The 25,089-nt window shown below is 34.1% G+C and overlaps 1 protein-coding gene across 11 annotated transcripts in view; it reads left to right on the top strand.

Moving 5' to 3' along the window:
* Positions 1-22,994, top strand: part of SCN3A (sodium voltage-gated channel alpha subunit 3) — a 119,832-nt gene extending 96,838 nt beyond the window's left edge. For 7 of the 11 annotated variants that reach the window (XM_071216343.1, XM_058300733.2, XM_071216348.1 and 4 more), the window contains exons 22-28: positions 11,160-11,282; positions 13,500-13,772; positions 14,684-14,737; positions 15,576-15,713; positions 16,786-16,890; positions 18,536-18,806; positions 19,736-22,994. In XM_071216343.1, coding sequence (XP_071072444.1) covers positions 11,160-11,282; positions 13,500-13,772; positions 14,684-14,737; positions 15,576-15,713; positions 16,786-16,890; positions 18,536-18,806; positions 19,736-20,931 — 2,160 coding nt within the window. In that variant the 3' untranslated portion in view covers positions 20,932-22,994. Of the gene's footprint in view, positions 1-11,159; positions 11,283-13,233; positions 13,267-13,499; positions 13,773-14,683; positions 14,738-15,575; positions 15,714-16,785; positions 16,891-18,535; positions 18,807-19,735 lie in introns of all 11 variants that reach the window. The other 4 variants (XM_071216341.1, XM_071216346.1, XM_071216344.1 and 1 more) reach the window with 1 other exon arrangement.
* The last annotated feature ends 2,095 nt before the right edge of the window (positions 22,995-25,089 follow it).

Raw genomic sequence — 25,089 nt, forward strand, 5'->3', positions numbered from 1 at the left:
AAAAATTCTCACTGGCCAGATCATAAAAGACAACCCTATTAATTAAATAATATAAGAAGATAAAATTCTGTATTTCATTTTCCAAGGATATGACTTTTAGCAGTAGAGACTTTTAGTCTCTGATGCTGGTCTTTCCTTAGACTCCAACCCACATTTCCAATTGGCTATTACTATTTTTGTCTAGATGTACTCATTATCTTTCTCCTCCAATCTTTGAATTCCTTATGTAGTCTAGTGATGGTATATCTGCCCACCAAAGCCAGATACTATCTTCAGCCTCTTCCCCTTTTCATCCCTCACAACCACTCAGTCAGCAAGTTCCTCTCCATGTTTCCAACTTATCAATACATTGGGGGTCTGACCCCTCCCCTCCAGCACCACACAAACACTTCTATTACAAACAGGACCAAGAAATAGCTTCTTAAATGTCCTCCCTGTCTCCAGTAATGACCTCATCAAATATATCCTTAAGAAATAGCCACTTGGACATTTCCACTCTTAAAGCCCTTCCCATGGGATGCCATACCAGTTCATCAGTCAGGATTTTAAATGGTGACAGAAAAGGAAGATATACAGGTTCTAATTTATAACAGTAGTAACAACGAATCTTAATTGAAGTGTAAATTGTCCTTGGTCTTTAACTTATTACTTTATTTAATCTTTCTGTCAACTCTATGAAGCATCTTCTGTTACTATTCCAGTTTTGCAGATGAGGAAATTGAGTTACAAGAGTGACGATATAACATATACTGATTATGCAAAATTTCAAAAACAATTCATAACTTTCCTGACAAAAAATTAAATTTGAATCCATAACCAATATGAATATGGATTCATATTCCATATTCCATAAACAGAAGTAATCATGCTCACTATCAATTGGACCAGCACTTCAAATATTTTACCAGTAGAGTGCTTGATTAGAGAGGATGTATCCATTTATAAGGATACTGTGATCTGTCTTTACCATATAAATATCATATACTGTTATTTTTTAAAAATCACATTGAAATTACTGAATTGCAGACAAGGAAGTAAACTTAGAGATCACCTGGTTTAAAGTCTTCATTTATAACTTTAAGAAAAGTAGTTTCAGAAAATATAAGTGAAATTCCTGTTGAAACCATGGCTTCCACAGTACTGCTCCTATAACACTTTACTTACCCATTTCCCAGGAATGAACACCTAGATCTCCAGCTTCCTGCCACAAAATACTGTAATGAAAAAGCAATCTGCTTTTATGTAGATTGTGAGCAATGTAAATTTTCTATTCATGTACACAGTTAAAGACCAAGCAATAAACTGTAAAAGCATAAGACGTTTCGAAATAGAAGGAATGTCAAAGTCAGAGACAGCCCAAGTTCCAAACTTCCCTTACATAAAAATGGCCTCCCAATTTCTGACAGACATTGCAGAGGAAGTGCTCTTTTTTTTCTTTCTGGCTGTAAACTTCACCCACCCCCAACCTACTGAGTCCAGCCTTCTCCAGTATGTCCAACCTCCCACCTACACCAAGAGCCCTTCCCCACCACTCCAATGGGAGCTTGGTCCCTGCCCCTCACCATTACCTGAGCCACGGTTCAGGAGCTACCTAGCAGGTAGGAAATAGGGCAGCTCTGGGGTGAGAGACAGTACATGTGCACCTAGCAATCAGAAGTTTCAGGTGCTGATGCCCTAAGAAATATTGAGTTAGCCCATTCATTATTTAAACCCTATGATATTATTAATGGTAAAAACCCCTACATGATATACTGAAGAGGTTTTTGTGATCCAGAAGAGAAACCCAACTTTGATATGATTATTGTTTCTAGATTCTAAATTTTATAGCAGGTATAGATTTAAATCCATTAGCTGTGAAGATGTATTCCACTTCTTTATTCTAAACAAATGAATTCTGATTATGATGCCCACCACACCCTGGAAATTCAATTTCAGTTAATGGGAGCCTCCATCCAATATCCCACTCTCAGAGATATCATGAAGGCCCTCAGTTTATACTGGTCTAATCTTATCATTACTGGTATACACATAGTCCATGTCCACATGGTTCCCTGGTGTAGCTCGAAGTTTCCATACTATGCTTGGACATAGTTACCACTGATGGAACCAAGAGCCCCAGTGCCCTGGGCCAAAATCCACAGGTGAAGTCAGGTGAACTATACAGCCATTTTCTTTTACTTCACCTTCACTACTATCCTGGGTAAGCATGAGCACTGGCAAGGGACTTAGGACTCTGCTGCTCACTGATTCCCCAAGCCACTGTGTATTTTCTAAATTTGGGAAATTTTACCTTCTTCACGCTACCACCCCAGCTACATCTGCCTCTCCTCAACAAGCATTTCTTTCATGCTGGCCCTATTTTCAGAGGCTCCCATAAAATCTCCTCAGTGCATTAGGCTTTACAAACTATACTCCAGGAAGGCAAAGGGGAGGCTGGATATGCATTCAGGCTGCTTTTTCTTTCAGCCCTTCAGTATATGTGAAAATAAAATAATTGGTACTTTTGGGGTTGGGGGTAGGAAATGGAGGTGGGAAACAAACAAAAAATAAATAAGAACACCAGACCTCCAAACAAAGTACTGTTAAACAATTCACAAAACAACCTTTATATTAATTTTGTATGTAATTATACCTGAGAAAACATTCATGAATGAATTTGAGGTCAGAATTTGATTTACCTGCTTAAATTATGAATGTCATGAAAAAAGAAAAAATGACATTCTAGAAGAGAAAAGTTATTTGCTCAAAAGTTAAAATGTATTTTAACAAAATTTTAAACAAATGAGAAGACTAAATTGTGGTGGAGTAGGTTGAACAACAATCAAGTTGAGTGCTAGCTAAGAATTTGGATTTTTTCCTGTAGACAATAAATTTATTCCTGAAGGTTTTTGAGGTCTTTTTTATAGTTCTGGGGACCCAGAGGTCTTTTAAATCCAAAAACATATGGGCTGTTTGTAATTTTATTTTTTAAAATTACTATTTCTCTTATAATATCTCCCATTTATTTTCTCTGTTGTCTTTTTTTTTTTTTTTAACTCCTAGTAGTAGAATGTTGATCTCCTGGAATACTTTTAAATTTATTTTCCATTTTTGTCTTCCCTTGCTTTTTGTGGTTATTTTTCTTGCAGTGCTCGTATGGTGATGTAGAGGGTCACAGTTTGGTTTTCTTTAGTCCTGGAACAGTTTTTTAAACTTATTTTCTAACTCTTCCAATAATTTTTCTTTATTTTACCCACTGTCATATGTTTTTAATATAAATAAAAATTTCTTATTCTCTAATTTTATGGAATTCATTTCTTTATGAATACCGTATTTTTTTCTGTTCTTTCTGAGGACATTAATTATAATATTGTTTTATCTGTTCCCTATATTAAACTCTGTTTCTTCAGAGTTGCTTTTTTTTTTCCTTCATCTTTCAAGTCAAAGGTTTCTGTTTGATATGTATTTGTTTATTAAAAGGTGATTTAAACTTTTATGTGAATGGATTTGGCTTCTCAATTGTTATATAATGCAGGATATGTGAATCTTTTTAGATCTATTCAAATTCTTGAGAGGAATTCTCCAGTCTTCTACCATGCCAAGCTGCCAGACTCCTGGGAACAAGGGGAAGGCTGCATTTTAATTCAGTATACCAACATTCATTTACTTCTGCTGCTTTTCTTCCAGGGTCTCAACCTATTATCTGCTATCTCTGTGGTCCCAAAACCACAGTCACACTGCTTTCCTGCAATTCTCAGTAAGGAATGGATGCAGGGACTCAGGAGCGTTTAGCTTACCTAAATAAAGACTTTCCACCATCCATTAACGCTCAGTTTTCAGGGACCCTGGTGCCTTCAGGTGGAGGCCTTTACAGAGTTTATTGGAACAATTTTAATTACTTCTGCAAACAGTGGTTTTCTGCTGCTTCTGCTCTGCTGAGACAGTAATCTTTCCTGTGCTTTCCATAGTCCAGAATTTTAGAACTCTCCTCTTTTTTGTCTCTCTTATAATCTCTTTGTTTCTTTTTATATAGTTGATTTTGAATAGCAAAATTAAATAAATATATTATTTCAGAGACTTTTAAAAAAGTTCAGAGAAAGTCTACATGTTCTTCTATTTACTTAATGGCCTTTTTCTTCCTGATTTGTGGAAGCTCATTTTCTATTGAGGAAATACCTCCCCACTTCAAGACTGTTAAAAAAATATTCTCTTGTGGGTTTGTTGTTGTTGTGTTTTTTTGGTAATTTTATAGGTTGCAGACTTATGTTTATTTATCTACTCCTTGGTATTTTATATTTTAATTTTTTATCTATTTGGAATTCAATTTGGTGTAAGATATGAGGTAGGCCTCTGTATTAGTCGGCCAAAGGGATACTGATACAAAATATCAGAAATCAGTTGGTTTTTATAAAAGGTATTTATCTGGGGTAGAAGCTTAGTTACCAGGCCATAAAGCATGTTACTTTCCTCACCAAAGTCTCTTGCCACATGTTGAAGCAAAATGGCTGCCAATGAATGCCAGGGTTCAGGCTTCCTAGATTCCTCTCTTCCTGGGGCTCATTTCTCTCCAGGCTCAGCTGCTCTGCTTTCTCCACAAGGCCAGCTGTAGACTGTCAGGTGAATGGCTCTGTCTCTCTCCCCAAGCCTCTGCCTTTGTTTAATGGAGACTTTTCTCCTTCCTCACATATCTGCTTCTCTGTGTGTTTTCTTCCCATGCTCCAGGATCAAAACTCCAATTAACTCCTGTGCCTTGTCATTTTCTCTGTGAGTCCCCACGCACCAAGGGGGTGGGGATGCAATGTCCTACTGACATGACCCAATCAAAGCTTTAATCATTATTTAATCAAGTAAAAGTGAAATCTCTGAATCCAATATAATCTAATATCCCTGGAGGGACAGACACATTTACAAACATAATCCAATATCTATTTGGGAATTCATAAACAATGTCACATTACCACAGACTCCAATATTATTTTTTCACCAATTTTCACATTTATGGAATAATTATTTTCTTCTCACACTTAAAATGCTACCCTTATCTGTATGCTAAATCCCTGCAAGAGTCTGAGTGCACTTTTGGACTTTTTAAATTATATTTATTTGTTTATTAATATGGGTTTTAATTATTATGATTTGTAATTGGTTTTAATATCTGATGGGCCTTGTCCTCACTGATAGTTCTTAAAAAAAACTCTTTCAGATTATTCTTATTCTTTTATTTTTTCCATATAAATTTTTTGCTTGTATAGTGCTAAAAGATCACTTAAATAACTTTTAAGTTATTATGAAAATATATTACTCATCACCTTAATGAATATTTCATTGTTTATGATAGTTTTTCACTTGATTCTCTTGTTTTTTTTAGTTCAACAGTCATAAATTTGCAAATAATAACTTCTGCTTTTCTAATTCTTATAGCTTTTATTTCCTTTTTCAGAAAGTGTTAAATAACAATGGTGGTAATGAGCATATTCTCTATTGCCAGTTTGAATGGGAATGTTTCTTAATTTCACCTTCAAAAATATTACTAGCTTTTGGTTTGAAATGTATCATCAGACTGTAAGGACATGATTGTGTGGTTTTTAGTTTTTAAATTAATGGTGAACAGAAAAAAACTTACCTTCAGCCATTTTTGAGGGAAATAAATGATAATTTTGTTCATTAATCTATCACAGGACATCTGTGGTCTTCAGAGCTATCGGTTCCTCCTGCATTATACTCTTTCCCAGCCTCAGCTACCACATGAATATGGAAAGATGTGGATGACAACTGAAGCGCCCCATGAAATGTCTAACACAGGCAGTTTCATACATTTTCTGTGCAATGTACTGCCCAGATTGATTAAAATTTATACGAAAAACTAAGTTTTCGGATGTATTAGTCAGCCAAAAGGGGTGCTGATGCAAAGTACCAGAAATCTCTTGGCTTTTATAAAGGGTATTTATTTGGGGTAGAAGCTTGCAGTCATGAGGTCCTAAAGAATCCAACTCAAGGTACCATAATAGGTGCCTTCTCACCCAAAATCATTTGTCACAGGTTGAAGCAAGAAGGCAGGCAATGTCTGCAAGCTTCGATTTTCCTTCTTCCTCATAAGGCCCCAGCTTCTTTCCTTCTCAACTGTAGGCTGGCATAAGGCTGATCTCTCTTCCTGGGCTGCAGGATCGAAGTTCATTCCTCTTCTGTGTCTGTGGTGCTCTCTCTGTTCCTCTGTGTATATCTTATTCTGTATATCTTCTTCTATGTAAGGTCTGCTTTATGATGTGATTGAATAAAAGTCCTAATCTTGATTTAATCAAGTAAATGTAAAGCCTTTGAATGTAAATCAATCAAAGGATATCGTGCCCAGTGTATTAGTCAGCCAAAGGGGTGCTGCTGCAAAATACCAAAAATCTGTTGGCTTTTATAAAGGGTATTTATTTGGGGTAAAAGCTCACAGTTACCAGGCCATAAAGCATAAGTTACTTCCCTCACCAAAGTCTATTGCCATGTGCTGGGGCAAGATGGCTGCTGGTGTCTGCCAAGATTCAGGCTTCCTGGGTTCCTCTATTCTCATGGCTTACTTCTCTTTCCTCACAACCAAGCTCCTCTGTGTGCTTACTTCCTGAGGTGTCAACTCAGAAGTCAAGCATCAAAACTCTAACATCAAAATTCCAACTCTGTCCTTCCTCATGTCTTTTATCTGTGAGTCCCCACCCTTTAGTGGATGGGTGCTCAACACCCTACTGATGTGACCCAGTCAAAGCTCTAATCATAATCTAATCACATCCAGGTACAGACCAGTTTACAAACATAGTCCAATATCTATTTTTGGAATTCATGAACCATATCAACCTGCTATACCCAGAGAAACAGACCAGTTTACAAACATAATCAATATCTCTTTTTGGAATTCATAAATAATATCAACCTGCCACAAGAGTAAAGGGTTTCTGTTACATTTGCACATATTAACAAGAATGCCTTTTGTGTTTAGCACAAAACAAGATTGAAATTAAAACACTGTATATTGAAATGCTGGGGGAAATTTTGCTTAGGTTGAAAAAATACTGAACTTGTCAATAAAAGGCCTAACTTTCAGCTATGATTTTGCCCCTTGCTATATTTCCTAGGACTAGTCACTAGGCCGTTCTATGGTGAGTGAGAAATAAATTGTAAATTGTAAAGCACCCTACAAATATAGACCATTAACTTCAACTTCTAAGTATTTTGCAAAGTTTAAAAATTCTTGTGAGGAGCTACGTCTACTTGCAATAGAGATTTGAAAGATCTTATTTCAAATGCATCTTTAAAGCATGTTAAACTTTTCACAACCTTAGTTAATCCTATAAAATGTTATGCCCTAAACAAAATCACTTTTTGGCTTAAGTCAAATGTAAACCAGAAAAGGGTTATATTAGTCTGCCAAGGGGGTGCTGATGCAAAGTACCAGAAATCTGTTGGCTTTATAAAGGGTATTTATTTGGGGTAAAAGCTTACAACCCCAAGGCCATAGAAAGTCCAACTCAAGGTACCATAAAAGGTACTTACCCACCAAAGTCAGCTGCCACTTGTTGAAGCAAGATGACAGATGATCTCTGCCTGGTCTCTCAGAGCTTCCTATACTAGTCTCTGCCATAGGGTTCATTTCTTTCCAAGTCTTCTCAACTACTCAACTGCTCTGTTCTGCAAACTATCAGACAAATGGCTCATTTCCCAGGGCCCCAGGAGCAAATATACAGAGATCTCTCTCTTCTTGCATGTCTCCTTGAATGAGTGTCCATTTATATAGGCCCATCAAGGGGGCAGGGATTCAACCTGAGTCACACCTTACTGATGTGGTTGAATAAAAAGACCTAAATTGATTTTATCAAGTAAATTTGAATCCTTTGAATTTAATATAATCAAAGGGTATAACATTCAGAGGAATAGATTAGTTTACAAACATAGTCTTTCTCTTTTTGGGACTCATAAATAATCTCAAAGTCCCACAAAGGTTTATATGATTAATTGGATTCTGATAATCTTATCAGAGTAATTTGCTTGGAAAAATAATGATTTTAGATTACTTGATTAAGCCAATCTGAAATGATAATTCCCTAAATCTTAAAAATCACTTAAATCCCTTCTATTTTCCCAAATAAATTCTTCTGCTGATCCCAGCATAGGTTTGTCAGAAATCCAATGTCAGACCATATTTGTGGGTTTTTCTTCCCTTCCTTTGGAACTTCAAGTAATTCTGGGACATACACAGCCCAGAAAAATAGTGCTCTAATCCTCACTATCTCATCAGTGCTTACATCCCTGAGATCCATTAAAACAAGTGCAGTTCCACTAATGCCCAGTTTCTTTATGCAGTGGTTATCTGCAAATGCTACTTATTAATAGTATTTGAACCTACAAATTTGTAGTCTTTCATTCCCCCACTCCCTCCACATTCCCATTCTAAGTCACTATCCTTTTTTCCTTTCAAAGCATGAGCTTCCTTCCATTAGGGCTTGGAGCAATTGGCTGCCACTACCCATTAAACACCCAGATCTCAAATGAAGGATATAATTGGAAATGTTAGAGAAGTCTCCAGAAACATATAGATACTGCTACTGCCTCCTGAGGCACAGGAGCCCAGAACCTAGAAGCCTGCATATTTTCTTACAACCTTTCTAATCTTTCCAATCTTCTGTAGTCACAAACACAAGAAATGAATAGCTCAATAAATTATCCTGCCACTGATAGAGTTTAACATCCGAGTCATTTATTTTTCTGTTCAATTCTGTAAGATATATGGTATATTAAACAATTAGGGAACAGTGGTTTAATTTTCCTTTAAAGTCAAGTTTCTGGTTTTGGAGGTACTCTTTACCATGTGTTTTGGCACAGATCTTTTTTTTTTCATCCTACCTCACAAGATTGGTGGGGGGATTCATTTAGGTCCATTTTCAACAGACTTTTTCACAGAAAGTTAATCTCTAATGCCCTTGAGATATCGAATGGATGTTATGGATTCACTTTTGTCCTATGCATCAAGAAAAGTACTGGTGATATGCTGTGACAATTTGAAATTATTTTGCAAATCCCCAAAAGAGAAAGATTATGCTTCGAACTAATCCATTCCTGTGGATGTGAGACCCTTTTGATAGGATTATATCTGTGAGGCGTGCCTCAAGTTGAGTTTCTGCCCTATTGCTGGGTCTGATATTACTGGAGACACAGCCCTGTCATATGCCTGATAGCTCACAACTGAACTAGGAAAGAAATTGGAGCAGCTGCGACTGAGAAAGGAGGTTGGAAAGAGACAAGCCCTATGCCTAGTTGCTCACAACTGAGCTCTGGGGTCTTGGTTCCAAAAGACAGTAAGCCTGGAGGGGAAAGCAGAGACCTAGGAAGAGATGGCCCACTATTTTGCTTTACCACATGGCAGCTGGCTTTGGTGAGGAAGCATCTCTGCTGATTTGGACATTTCATGACCTCAAAACTGTAAGCTTTTACCCTAAATAAAATCCTCATTATAAAAGCCAACCCATTTTGCATTGGCAGCCTTTGGTAAAATAAGATATATACACCTTTGGAAGAATTGAGAAGATTGTTGCTCGAATAATTTTCTGTGTTCTGTGGTCAAATGAGGTATAAGATAATAGATGTAAAGAGTCATTGAATATAATTCTGTATCAAAATGGAAAATATCATTATTACAATAATATTTGTATGTAATTAGGTTGATTCTGATCAATCAAGCCTCATGTACTAGTAAAGGATGGTAAAATAAAAGAGGAATACCATAGATTTTAAGAGCAGGTATAGCACGGTGGTAAAGATATGGTTTTGAAGCCATATCACCTCTTATTACCTAGGTAGCTCTTTGTTGATGGGGACTAGGGGTTGGACCCCATTTCCTCATCAGTGAAAAGAAGAGAGTAATAGTACCTATGTCTTTGGATTTATACATGGAAAGCACTTAGAGGAAAACCTAACATATAGTAAATGTTCACTCAATAAATATTTTGAGGAAAAATCAAAGCAAAATAAATCCTCCCTGACAGAAGAACATATCTTCATTAATATTTCATATATTTTAAAAATATCTGGCATATATATAAATATCAGAAAGCTAAATGATTACTAAATGAGTATTCCAAAAATAAGTTCAGTAGGTTGGGCAAAAATCTCTTCATTATTATGAAACTCCAGCATGGGGTCTGATAAAATGTTTTTCAAGGTAAAAAATTTCCTTTTCTTCATTTATTCAACACATATTGATGAATGTATATTCAGTTAGACTTTGGTAGGCGTTCTGAGAGGATAGCCTTTAAAAGGCTTATCAGATGATGACAGCACAATTCTGATGACTGAGAGCCACTGAGTGTAAACTTTGGATGAACTGTACAAGGCATGGCACTGTATAATACAGTGAACCCCATGGTGGAAAATAGACTGTGGTCCATATTTCTGGTACAAATATGAGAATGTTCTCTAATTAACTATAATATACATATACAATATATGTATATGTATAATATACAATATTAGTACATGCTTTTAACAATAGGGTGGTTTTTGGGAAAAATACACCAAATATAAGCTATGGTCTATTGCTAGCAGTGACATTTTGATGATGTTCTTTCATCATTTGTAACAAATATTTTACAACAATGCAAGATGCTGGTGGTGGGGTGATGCATGGGAATCCTATATGTTATGCATGATTGTTTTATAACCTAACAAAACTTCTCTAATAAAAAAAATTAAGTTTATGTAACTTGGAATAGGAGGTAAGATATCTAACAGACTATTAGAAAGTGAATGTCTCTAGTGTAAATAACCTAGATGCTATGTATATGCAAGAGAGAAACAGTGCTTCTAATCAATTATATTAATTGCACCTTCATGGAGGATCTGGCTTTGAACCAAATCCTGAATTATCAGAGATATATGCACAGGCTGAAATGGGCCATAATGGGCAAAATATGTAACTGGAAGTGTTTATAAGTGTGTATATAAACCAATAAGGATTCTGGCTACTTCACTGCTATGAAAAGTAAAATGAGGCTGGCAATGTAAGATGACCCCACTAAGTCAAAGATGACAGCTGCCAAGATAAATCAATTTTAGATGGCCAGAATTAAAAATAAAGACATCATGTCCTATGCCTTTAGTCAGCAGATTATTTCTTAGTGGTACAGAATAATTTTTTTTTTCTTTTGTAGGTTTCATTGGTTAGCTTGGTAGCCAATGCTCTGGGCTACTCAGAACTTGGTGCCATCAAATCTCTACGGACACTAAGAGCTTTAAGACCTCTAAGAGCCTTATCCCGGTTTGAAGGCATGAGGGTAAGATGATTCCCTCCATTGACTTCATGTCAAAGTCACATGTAGGTAATGATTTAAATACATAGGGTAGGCATATTCTTTTGATCTTTTGATATTTATTTCAGAGAAGGTATCTTAGAGATCCTTTATGCCTAGACTCCTGAAATTGAGGCTTATTTAAACAGGCCTTCAGAAATAGTGACAGAAACAGGACTAGCATCCAGGCTTTCTGATCAGAATTCAAGAATGTTTCCACAACATCCAAAAGCCATGTGCTGCCAGTTATTTCTTTTCATAGCTTACATGCTTTTAAGTGACTATTACCATTGAAATTCATCTTAGGAGGTTTTTTGCCTTCCTTTCTTTCTCTCACCATGTATTTTGATTTCTTAAAAGTTAATGGTAATAAATGAATGGTAAAATATTTTGTATGTGGTTTACTTGTTGAATTGATATCAGTAATACAAATAGTTGTGTAAGAGAATAACCTTAAATTATAGCCTCTGACAAAATCTATCTATTCTAAGCAAAGTAGGGGGTTGGGATAATTACCTAGGCATTTCAGGCAATCCCTTGGATTTGTTTTGTGTATCTCCTTTTCAAGTGAGCATTCTGAATGAGGAAAAGGCTTCCTTTTTCCATAGCACTTTTATTTTCCTCACCAGTACTCTTTCTTAGTGTTTATGTGTTTAGACATGACTATATATACTTAAATATAAACTCATTTGCCAAACATCTCAAAATACTATTTAGCACAATAACCAGCTTTGTTTAATCCAGATTGTAAATACACATGGATACTGAATTTCTTCTAGGCCACAGGGCCTTTATATTAGGAGATGGTTTGTATAAGGCCTTCACTTCAAAATTCACTCATCAGAGAGAATGAAACTGCTGTCCAGACTTCCCAGAAGCACTGCTTAGCAAATAACATACTTGGCTTTTGCATTACCATTTTATTTCCACTGACTCTTCAGTAAAGTTACAAAACATGTTAAAATTCATAAAAATCATTACACAATTTCAAGTTCTTTTCACACCGATCTTTTACCCTTACTGATATTACTTAACCCTTTATTTGGTTCTGTTGTTTCGTATTAATAGTTCAATTTTTAATAATTCATCTTTGAGGGAAGATGGAAATTGAACCTGAAAATATTCTAAATTTTGCACTTTTAATTCAGTCATATGGCTAAATTAACATTCAATCAGTAAAAGATGGTAAATGTGTCATACTTTTCCCTGATAAGAGAATTTGTGGAGTCATTATACACAAGTTTTTGTAGGGAAAATGCCTGGCAAGTATAATATATTTGATTAAACTTCTAACAAAAATAAAATAAAAGTAGCAAAAGGGGTATTTAGCATTTTGTATTTCAAGTTTTTATTGGCCAATTTAATAGTATTTTAAAATAAAACAATAATTTAATGTAATTGCTGAACAAAGTAGTTCTATCTGAACTAGATTGAATTAGATAATAAAAGATAGTGTTGACCTCCATACAAATTTCAAAATCTTAATTTCTTCTGAATTTAATGAGAGGAAAGTTGACTTGAATTTCCTTTTATGAAATAAGTATGCCTGGGATGAAGTACCATGTGCCCCAAAGTGAACATGTAAGAAATGTCAAATAATAATAATTGAAACATATTAAATACTTTTTCATGTCCAGATATAAATCCTACCTCATTTCTTAATTTAATATATTTTTATTGGGATTTACCAATACTAAAAATCAAAATGACTTTGTAAATTCCTAACCCTATTTCTCATAGTCATAAAAAGTTAACCTGATCTGAGGATACAAATATAAGGCATTATTAATATTTTGTTTAATTGTAAAGGATTTGTTTAACCAAGTTTTCAAATCACTAATCATTCTTTACTACTCTTGAACATTAAAATGTATTGCTGAGTGATGATCATTTCTTCTGTTGGTATTTAATGTATCTTTCTTTCTTTTTTCCTCAGCACACATTTTCTGCTTCCACCTTACTATATCAGGTTTTTTGTTTATTTCTTTTCATACTTTGGCTTATTTTGCTTACCATAAATCCTTTAGCTCTTTAGTTGTATCAGTGTATTCCCTTATGAACTATGTACTAGAAAATATCAGAAGGAACAACTAACCCACCTAGATTATTATTTAACTCTTTTCAAACCCATTTAGTACTAAACAAATAAATGAGAAGTGTGGTTTCTATTTTAAGTTGTCTAATTCTGGTTTCTTTTCCTAGGTGGTTGTGAATGCTCTTGTTGGAGCAATTCCATCCATCATGAACGTATTGTTGGTTTGTCTCATATTCTGGCTAATATTTAGCATTATGGGTGTGAATTTGTTTGCTGGCAAGTTCTATCACTGTGTTAATATGACAACGGGTGATATGTTTCAAGCTAGTGAAGTCAACAATTTGAGTGACTGTCAGGCTCTTGGCAAGCAAGCTCGGTGGAAAAACGTGAAAGTAAACTTTGATAATGTTGGTGCAGGCTATCTGGCATTGCTTCAAGTGGTAAGTGGATACTGTATAAGTTTCTACACTGTTTTTAAAGTCAAATAAGGTCATTTGTCTGATGATCTTTATTTGAATGATTAATATTTGACAATAGAAAAGTAGGTTATAAAAATATATATAATATTAGTTTGACTTGACTGTAAAGGAGATGTTTTACACAGTTATCTTAGAATGTATTTTCCTCAATGTTAAGCTTTTAGCATGTTTTTAAAGTGATTTTATATTTCTGCTTACTATTTTTACTTATTTTTGTGCATTTTTCTTCTATTACTTGAACTCTATTATCACTTTTTGTTTTCTGAAGCAATCATTGCCAAGGGAACAATTTTGTATATTAAAATAACAATGTACATATTGTAGGGATAAATTAAATATAAGAGTTATTAGCCAGATAATTTATTGTACCAACATATAAGCAGTGGGCTTCTATTATATGTAGAAATGCCAACATATAAGGAGTAGGCTTCTACTATATGTAGAAATGCAATTCTTATGGGCTGCATTTTAAAATATGTAATGTTTAATAATTTTGCCATAATTGACAGTATTTAAGCTAATCATTAATAATGCTAAAGAAAAGAGTTGTTTAAACAAAACTACAGATTTGAATCATAGAGCTTACCTTTCAATATGAGAGAGACCTGAGGCTAAGATGGGAGTTTCATTAATCAAACTTCTAAGTGTACCATTAAGTGTTAAATTTTAGTGTAGAAAAACAGAATAGCTTCCAAGAGAAACAAAGAAAATAGAGTTCCTGACTCTAAATACAGATCTTATTCTATAACCAAGAGAATTTCAAAATATCATACAAAATATTTTTTGTAATAACACTATCAGTTTTAGTCTGGTAAAATGCTATATTCTTGGGTGAGGATTTTATGCTGAATTCAAATATATGTTATTTATAGGCCACATTTAAAGGTTGGATGGATATTATGTATGCAGCTGTTGATTCACGAGATGTAAGTATGGCTCAAATACTATTTATAGCTATTAGAATTTCCACAATGAACACTTATAATTATTTAACTGAAAGGTGCAGAATTTTATATTAGAAGAAATCAGAAAATTTACCATTGCATATAGAAATAACCTTTTTCAGGTAATACACTTCAAAATAGATAGTATTTTAAATAATGTATTCTAATGTATATCTATTCTGAAAGGACATCTAAATGCATGAATTAGAAGACATCATATAGGTAGAGTAATATGAGGCTCCTTAGAGAAGGAAAGATGCTCAGTAGGGGAGTAACTTATTTCTTCTTGAATCCTGGAGAGTATGATACCCCAGTCTGTGAAGCAGATTCCAAGAATATCATAATAAAGGCCAAACCAGCAAGTTTGGAGGAAACTTGATTTTGAAAATAGAAATAAAAATAATTCCTCAGAACATATTTGTTTATGCTGAATTATCTTCTAAGATATTGATGTTCCATTTTAAACCCTTATCTCCAAGAGCCAATTATTTCTAAACACAAATTTAAAATATTTAAAAAGAAAAAATAAGATTAATAGGTTCAGAACATTCTTCTATGTTCATATCACTGTTATATACACTAAAGAATGTGTTATAGGTAAGACGAAATGGGAAAAAAGATTCAAGAACAATCATAAAACTTGCAAACATTCATTACAGAAGAACATGCTAGGTTTAAGAAAGAGAAGCACTGTTTTTGCAGAAAAAATTTGCAGGGCAAGGCAAAAGTAGTTCTATTTAAATCACAACACCTACCAAAAAGTTATTGTAGCTTAGGTATTCGTTGTGTTTTTAATATTAATATTTTCAAAATTATTTAGGTTAAACTGCAGCCTGTATATGAAGAAAATCTGTACATGTATTTATACTTTGTCATCTTTATCATCTTTGGGTCATTCTTTACTCTGAATCTCTTCATTGGTGTCATCATAGATAACTTCAACCAGCAGAAAAAGAAGATAAGTATTCCTCAGCTCTGACTTTTCTCCATTCTGAAGTTGTGTCAGTTATACAACCATATAACTTATATACTTGAAGTCATGGCGGACTTAGACCATTGCTATATTTTTTAGCCACAGTGGATTCTAGCCTCTTGTCACTGGCTCCTCTCCAGTTTCATCCTCTGAAGAACTGTTGTAGTGTTCTTTCTGACATATAAAGGTGGCCACTGCTTCAAAATATTCAATGGGTTTCCAGTACTTTAGCCTGACTTACAGATATTTTATGAATTAATTACCTCCACTCAGTTTTCTAGCTCCATCTCTCCTACGCCTCATTCTGTATATCTACTTCTCCAGTCCCTGAACACCACCCACCCACTACCACCTCTGTCACCTGCCATGCTTGCACAATATTATCCAAATACATTGAATTTTCTGCCATTTCCTGAGTTAGCCATGCTCTTCTACTTCTATGACTTTACATGAGATTTTTTTCTCTTCATGAAATGCTTTGGCTCGCAAACCCTTAATTGTCCTTTATGATCTAGCTTTAATATGCCCTCCTTTTGCAGAGTTGAGTCTGACTCTGAGTTTATTGTTGCCTGGGTAGCCCTTTTTTTTTTTTTTGGCATATCCTATATGCTCTCCACCTATGTTTTTAGTTTCTTGCCCCACTTGGGAGCAAGACACTGTTTGTCTTATATTTCTATGTAATTTTAATAGACAGTACATTCTCCAAAACACAAGAAGTGCTTTAAAAATGTTGACTAAAACTGTCAACAGTGAAAAGATCTAAGAAACATTTTCTTTTGCTTCATGGTAATATATTTGGGATCATAAAACTCATTATAAACATAATATAATCAAATACACTCCTGTGTTGATCAAAATTGTATGCAGTTATGGATTTTGCATAATAATAAATATTTAGAATTTTGCATAAATGGGAAAAACAGAATAAATTTATATTAAACAGAATAATATACCAACCTAAAAAGTGAAAAAGATTAAAGAAGGCATAGAAGTATTTTTTTTAAATGCTGTTGTTATACACATTGGAATTGTAATTAGTTTTATACTATATCTTTACTTTGGAGGTCAAGACATCTTTATGACAGAGGAACAGAAAAAATATTACAATGCAATGAAGAAACTGGGATCCAAGAAACCTCAGAAACCCATACCTCGGCCAGCAGTAAGAATTACTCATCTTCAACATTCCAAAGCCAAATTTCGATGTGGTGAAACTGGACAGTGCTATAAATCAGAACATACTGGGTGATATCACCAATATATAGCCCTCATTGTAAAGTTCATACCGTGTGGCATAATAATCATAGCATCTGCACTCAGTTAAGAATTAACAAGTTCTTAAAAGGAGGTAACATGGAATATCTATTCTGCAATATGAAAATAAAGATGTCTAAGGCCTAAAACTGACAGATAAAAGAAGATTCCTTTTCTTTAAATTAAAAATCTACTCTCAGTCATTATTTATAGTTTGGCAGTTGAAAACCTACATTTCAGGGTTCCCAATAATGGCTTCCAAAGTAGGCTTCATCCTCCTGCTGAAACCTACTGTGCTGACAACTTACCTGTTACCTGCTCCTCTGATCTTCTGTTATGGCACTCTGCTGTCCTTTCAAGTAGATGGAGGTTTCCAGCCTCCTCCTCCCAACCCCATGACCTCCCTTTCTATGGTTTTTTTCTCTCCATTCTTATAACTAGAAAAGATTATTAAGTTGTTTTAGAAAAGAAAATGGTGTCAATAAAATAGCTTATTGGTTCACCAGATAAACTGAAAAAATTTAAAGTACATACTCTGTAGAGTTTCATAATAATGGAAAGGCATAATAAGGACAGATTATGCTCACAGTGTTGTGCACTAACTCATATAACCTCTGGAATTGGTAAGGAATAAGGAATCAGAGGCCCAAAGAAGATAAACATCTAACCCTATGACACAAAGCCTGTATATGCCAGAACTGATGCTTAAAATGTCTCATGAATCTTATGTTTTTAAGAGTAGCTCCACCTTGGGTAGTACATAAAGGGTATGAGCCTGCTTTACTGAAGATTTTTAAACTATTATGGTTAGTAGAAAGAAAAGTGCTCAGTCCCTTAAATTTGCTTTTTGGTCAGTGAAAGTTTATTTATAAAAAAATTCCTTTCCTTAATAACTATGTTCAACCTCCATTTGAATATAGGGATTTTTAAACATGTGATTCCTGAGGTCATTGTTAATAAAAATCAGAAAAATTCAAAGCAATTCATGCATTTTTGTTGAAGAATAGGTAAAGGAAGACACATGGCAAGAGAGTGATAACACACATAGACACACATAGTTAGAAGAGTCTAGATGAACTAGAAAACTGACTAATATATTTTGAGGGAGAGCAAGAAAGAAATAAGGTATAAACAAAATTCCTAAGATACTAATTAAAGAATAAAGGTATCCGTCCATTCTAAAAGTCAGTCTATATTAAACTTCTTTGCCATAATTAGTAGTCATTTTAATAAAAATTTACCATAATTATTAAATCAATCAAAGGCTAAGCATATTATTAACCAAATGCCACCAATATATGCCTTATTCAGTTGTGTCTTACCATGGAACATAAATAAACAAAAATTAAAGGTTTTCTCTTAGTATATTATTATTATTATTTAACACAAAGAGAAATAGAGTACTCAAAATATTTGTGGTGATCTGAGAATATGCATCTCATGGTCAGATACAGAAGGACTTTATCTGTGATTTTATTGGATCATTCTTTATGAAATATAAACATCAACCTTCTCTTTTCCCTATCCCGCCCCCCCTCCTTTTCCCTCTCTAGAATAAATTCCAAGGCATGGTCTTTGATTTTGTGACCAGACAAGTCTTTGATATCAGCATAATGATCCTTATCTGCCTCAACATGGTCACCATGATGGTGGAAACTGATGACCAGAGCAAATATATGACTCTTGTTTTGTCCCGGATCAACCTCGTGTTCATTGTCCTGTTCACTGGAGAATTTGTGCTGAAGCTTATATCCCTCAGATACTACTACTTCACCATAGGCTGGAATATCTTTGATTTTGTGGTGGTGATTCTCTCCATTGTAGGTAAGAATAGCTTAATTACAGAGAGGTCCATTTGTAGGGAATAGTTCCTCAAGGCCTGACAGCTGTATGACATGGAAATTAGGCTTGAGATTCATGCATGTGTAGAACTAAAATTTAACATCAACTTCTTTGAATAAAAGCAATGGAACCTGGGTTAACTGAAAAAGTTTAATAGGTAAAAACTATTGTAGAACTGGGTATGGAGAATGAGTGGAAGAAACAAGAAATAAATATCACTAGACACTCTCCAAGCCCTAAACAAAGTCACATACTAGGAGAGGAGACAGCTAAAAAAATCATTATAATTTAATGAGGTTAGTACCATAAAGCAGCACTGAAGAGGAGGTAATCAACTCTACTTGTAGACAGTTACAGCAAGCTTCCAGAGGTGAGAGTGATGACACGTGAGCTAGGTCTTGAAATAAGAGTTAAGATTTAATGGAAGAAAAAGGGAGGTGGTGAGTTGTGGAACTTCAAATTTAAGAACTTAAGCTTTAATTTTAGGTCAAATATTGCACATTTTCCTCTAACTAAAGAATGTTACTATTCAAAGAAAGAAAACAATCCATTCAGAGATAGAAGTAACCTTTGTTGTTGGCACATTTCATGTGTGGGGATAACTATTCATAATGTGAATGCAAATTTTGTTGCCACGACCTATGGGGAATTATTTATTTTGTTGGATTTTGTAAGACCTCATATTAGTTTATGATGTTATGGAATCATTTAATAAAACTCTATATTATCTTCAATTACTAATAGTAAGGAGATTCAAATATTTAGTAGAGGTTTCTACTCTGTGATGTTCTAATATTAATATAGAAATGGTTAGTAACAAATCTGTTGTTTTTCATAGTCCTTACAAAGATAAAGCATTCGTACAAGCATACAATAGTCACTCTTTTTCTGTTTCCTCTATTTTCCCACAGGTATGTTTCTGGCTGAGCTGATAGAAAAGTATTTTGTGTCCCCTACCTTGTTCCGAGTGATCCGTCTTGCCAGGATTGGCCGAATCTTGCGTCTAATCAAAGGAGCAAAGGGAATCCGCACGCTGCTCTTTGCTTTGATGATGTCCCTTCCTGCATTGTTTAACATTGGCCTCTTGCTATTCCTGGTCATGTTCATCTATGCCATCTTTGGAATGTCCAACTTTGCCTATGTTAAAAAGGAAGCTGGAATTGATGACATGTTCAACTTTGAAACCTTTGGCAACAGCATGATCTGCCTGTTCCAAATCACCACCTCTGCTGGCTGGGATGGATTGCTAGCACCTATTCTCAACAGTGCACCACCTGACTGTGATCCTGACTCAATTCATCCTGGAAGTTCAGTTAAGGGAGACTGTGGCAACCCATCTGTTGGGATATTCTTTTTTGTCAGTTACATCATCATATCATTTCTGGTTGTGGTGAACATGTACATTGCTGTCATCCTGGAGAACTTCAGTGTTGCTACTGAAGAAAGTGCAGAGCCCTTGAGTGAAGATGACTTTGAGATGTTCTATGAGGTTTGGGAGAAGTTCGATCCCGATGCGACGCAGTTTATAGAGTTCTCCAAACTCTCCGATTTTGCAGCTGCCCTGGATCCTCCTCTTCTCATAGCAAAACCAAACAAAGTCCAGCTTATTGCCATGGATCTCCCCATGGTCAGTGGGGACCGGATCCACTGCCTCGACATTTTATTTGCCTTTACAAAGCGTGTTTTGGGTGAGAGTGGAGAGATGGATGCCCTTCGAATACAGATGGAAGATCGATTCATGGCATCAAATCCCTCCAAAGTCTCCTATGAGCCCATTACAACCACTTTGAAACGCAAACAAGAGGAGGTGTCAGCTGCTATCATTCAGCGTAATTTCAGGTGTTATCTCTTAAGGCAAAAGTTAAAAAAGATATCAAGAGAATATAATAAAGAGACAATCAAAGGGAGGATTGATTTACCTATAAAAGAAGACATGATTATTGACAAATTAAATGGGAACTCCACTCCAGAAAAAACAGATGGAAGTTCCTCTACCACATCTCCTCCTTCCTATGATAGTGTAACAAAGCCAAACAAAGAAAAGTTTGAGAAAGACAAACAAGAAAAAGAAAGCAAAGGGAAAGAGGTCAGGGCAAATCAAAAGTAAAAAGAAACAAAGAATTATCTTTGTGATCAATTGTTTACAACCTATGGAGGTAAATTATTTGTGTCAACTGGACTCCCTGAGGATGTCTATGCCAAACTGACTATTTTAACAAATACCCATGGTCAGTGCCTATAATAAGACAGTGACCTGTCACTGCAGCTCTGTGAGACAGGGTATCAACATTGACAAGAGGTTGCTGTTTTCATTACCAGCTGACACTGCTGAGGACAAATTCAATAGCTATCTAGACTGTAGGGATTGTTGTGCAAAGTGATCATTGTAACTACACCAAACACCTTTAGTACAGTACTTGCATCCATTCTATTTTCAACATCCATATCTGCCACATTTTTACAAAATTTGTTCTAGCGGATTTCCCTGGTTCCTAATTCATAGGTTATTCATGATACTATGTCACTATTTTTGTAAATGAGGTTTAAGTCGAGGAAAAATTGTATAAGGACAGTGTTCCTCCTCCACAAGTCTCTCAAATAATCACACAAGTGTTTTGCCTAAGAGATAAAATTCTTATTCATAACCAGAAAAAAATCCTAATGTCAACACAGTTTCAGGTACTTCCATTTTTAGAAGGCTCTAATTTGAAAATGTTTTAGTCTGTTATGTTTGTTTATATCTGAACAGTTGTGTGCCTGTAAAGTGTCCTCTAATTTTCAAAAGATTATTTTTATGCAAAGTATTCTGTTTCAGCAAGTGCAAATTTTATTCTAAGTTCCAGAGCTCTATATTTAATTTTGGTTAAATGCTTTCCAAAAAAAAGTAATTTAATAAATCTGTTATAGAAAATATATAAAGTATCACTTTAGAATAGTTCATTCCACTTTCTCCTGCAGTATTGCTTTGCCATCTTCTCTCTCAGCAAAGCTGGCATTTTATGTCAATTAAACACTCTCTATTACATAAATAGTTATTTTATCCTGTGGTTCATGTTTGTGTGTATATATATGTATTTTTACCCAAAGAATTATCTTTGCGATATATATATATATATACCCAAACATTTTCTATTAAATAAAATATGTACCACAGTGTATATGTCTTTTGCAACTTCCAACAGGGATGCATCCGTAGCATTCATTGAACATAAATAGTTTGAAAGCCATCATCAATGCATGTTAATATTGCCTATGCTGCTCTATTTACTCAATCCATTCTTCACATATCCTGAATAGAAAAAGACACATGTTGGTGGTGGAGTGAATTCAAATGGTCAACCAACTCTCTGTCTTCTATGTCAAGCAGAATAGTTTGCAGTTATTTAAAAGCACCTTTACTTTTGCATATTTAATTCAACTTGACTGTCATATAGTGTCTCTAGATTTCAAGTTAACAACCTCCATACTGCCTATTGTCAAACCCATACTTCATATTTTGCTAAAAATATGTTCAAAACATGTTTAACTATAAATAATGTAAAAATATGATCAATTTTATTTGTCAGCATTTTGTACATAAGAAAATTATTTTCAGGTGGATGACATGGCAATTTATTTTACTTTATGCTTTTGCTTTTTTTAAAAATCACAATTCCAAACTTTTGATTCCATAAGATTTTTCAGTGGATAATTTCCTAAAATAAAAATTAGACAATGGGTTTTGTGGATTTCCTTGTTTTAATATATTTTCTACCATTCCGATAGAAGACACATTGATCGAAAACTCAAACCTAGATCATTTTCTACCAACTATGGTGGCCTCAATATAACCCTTTATTCATGGATTTTTTTTACTTAACTTTTGTAGTATTTGCTTATGCAGACTAGTTTTATTTTTTTAATTCCTGCTGCATTAAGGCTATTACAGATATAATGTGGGCTCTGTCCTTTTTAGGCAGGAACAAAGTGCAAAGTTGTGCAATTACTAACATGATATAATTTTTTGTTTTGGGCACAAACCAAAAGTTTAATGTTATTTCCTTTCATAAAACTATTTACTTGTAGTGTATTGATGAACTGCATGCAGGGAATTGCTATTACTAAAAAGAATGGTAAGCTACATCATTATTGAGCCAAAAGAATAAATATTTCATTTTTTATTACATTTCATTTCTTGGCCTGTTTTTTTTTTTATTGTTGGCTGTTTAAAATATATATAATTTAATGAAACCTGTACTTGATCTTATATCTGTATACATCAAAGTTCACACTAATTTTATAACACCCTAGTGCATGATCCACCCAGTGGTACCACAGAATAAAGGGTAATTAAAAACAGTTTTGGGAGCATTTGTGTATGCAAAGGATCAAGCCCACATGTTACAACTTGTAGGTTCAATGCATCCCCAATAATAACAATAGCTACCTACAATGGCTGTCGATTTCAATCAATCTTGGCATTAAGCAGTCTAACATTAATACTAATACTAATTGGTATTGTCTCTTAATTGTTGGCTAGTAAATGTTACATAATTTGTTATTTAATGTATTCTATGATGTCCTATTTATTTCTGAAGTATTAACGACACAATGATTAAGAAGTTATATTAACTTTTCAGATTCCTTGGATTTATGTCAAGTCAAAACCAAACTTTCATTCTCAGTATAAAAAGACAAACTGTATCTAAATACACATTTCATAATTTCCCCAACATAAATAATATAATGTGACTAGTTATAATATATTGTCTTCTTTCTATTCAAGTCATTTTACGGATCAAGCCAAAACTGTAGAGAAGACAAATATTGCTTTGCAAAAACATTAACTTCTTAGTATCCTATTTTATAATCATTACTAATTAATCTATGAATGGGCAGGCATTATATCTATATGATCTACCTCCAAATTAATTAGAAGAGACTTAAGTTGAAAAGAAAGAATGCTTTTAAAAGTATACCTATCTCACTAAAGGATATTCTAAAATTACTGTTCGGAATATAATTACTAATATAACTTGATAGATTTTTCAAATAAGCTATTTCCTTAGAAAAATCCTTTTGTTACTAGATTCTAATATAGATTTCTCTTTTGTAAAAATTCTAGAATCAATTGGCCATTGAAAAATACAATATTATGAAATTAAAGAAATTGAAATTCACAAATAAATGATATTAAATGGATGCTCTTTAATAAAGAAAACTCATTTGTAGGAGAGAAAAATGGATGCTCTAGTTTTCAAATATCATAGTCGAAAGATAATGGCTATATAAATTAAAATTAATGTGCCTTACTAATTCTAAAATAACTAGAATACAATAAAATAATTTAACATTAAAATCACTGTACATTTCAAGCCACTCAGTAGTAATTATAAAGTGAAGATTGTGCTTAAAGCAAAATTGTGCTCATCATTTTGGTGTAATGGAAAAACAATGGGCAACAAGGGTCCTGCTACTTAGATTTTAGTTTCAGTTTTGGCATCAATTAGCTGTGTGATTTCTGGCAAATTAAATTCTGGCATGTCAAATTCCTCCTTCATTAAATAGGAATGTTGGATTGGGTATGTTATTCTTAGGGTACCATTAATTCTAAAATGTTATGTTTAAAATCAGATTGCCAGGTTGCAGGTGTAACTAAGTGAATGAGTGCCTGGTTCCCATGTACCAGGTCCTGGGTTCAATCCCTGGAACCTCTTTTAAAAAACCAAAAAATCAAATTGCCTATTCAACGTGAGTAACTTCCTCAATATTAATATACTTGAGAAAAATCTGTATTATCATTATACCTTTAAAAACATTAGTCAGCTAATTTTAAATAGAGACAGTATTTGGTCTTGATCTTAGCTCCACTTAAAAATAAGAAGTTTCTTGTACTCAAAAGATTTTATAGCACTAAGTAGAACACTTTTAAAAATTTAAAAGATAGTTATTATTTCTTCTTTATGTGTTACATATTTTAATGTGATACCTGATATGTAATTTTTAAAAGATTAAAACCAAGAATTCACTAATAATTTGTAAAATTTTCTCCAATCACAAATGCATTTACTTCTTCTTTGTAAATAACTAATATATATACAACATTTCAAGTACTTGAGCATGAGTCTTGTATCTACTGGAGTATAGTTTCTGTTACAAAAGAATAGAAGATAAACTATTCTCTTATAATAATGCCTATTTTATTCTTTGCACAGAGAAAAGCTACTGATTTGATACATCCAAATTTATGCTGTTACTACTCCTATGAGTCATTTTGTCTGCAGCA

Source organism: Dasypus novemcinctus, chromosome 7 (genome assembly GCF_030445035.2).
Source record: "Dasypus novemcinctus isolate mDasNov1 chromosome 7, mDasNov1.1.hap2, whole genome shotgun sequence".
Lineage (NCBI taxonomy): Eukaryota > Metazoa > Chordata > Mammalia > Cingulata > Dasypodidae > Dasypus > Dasypus novemcinctus.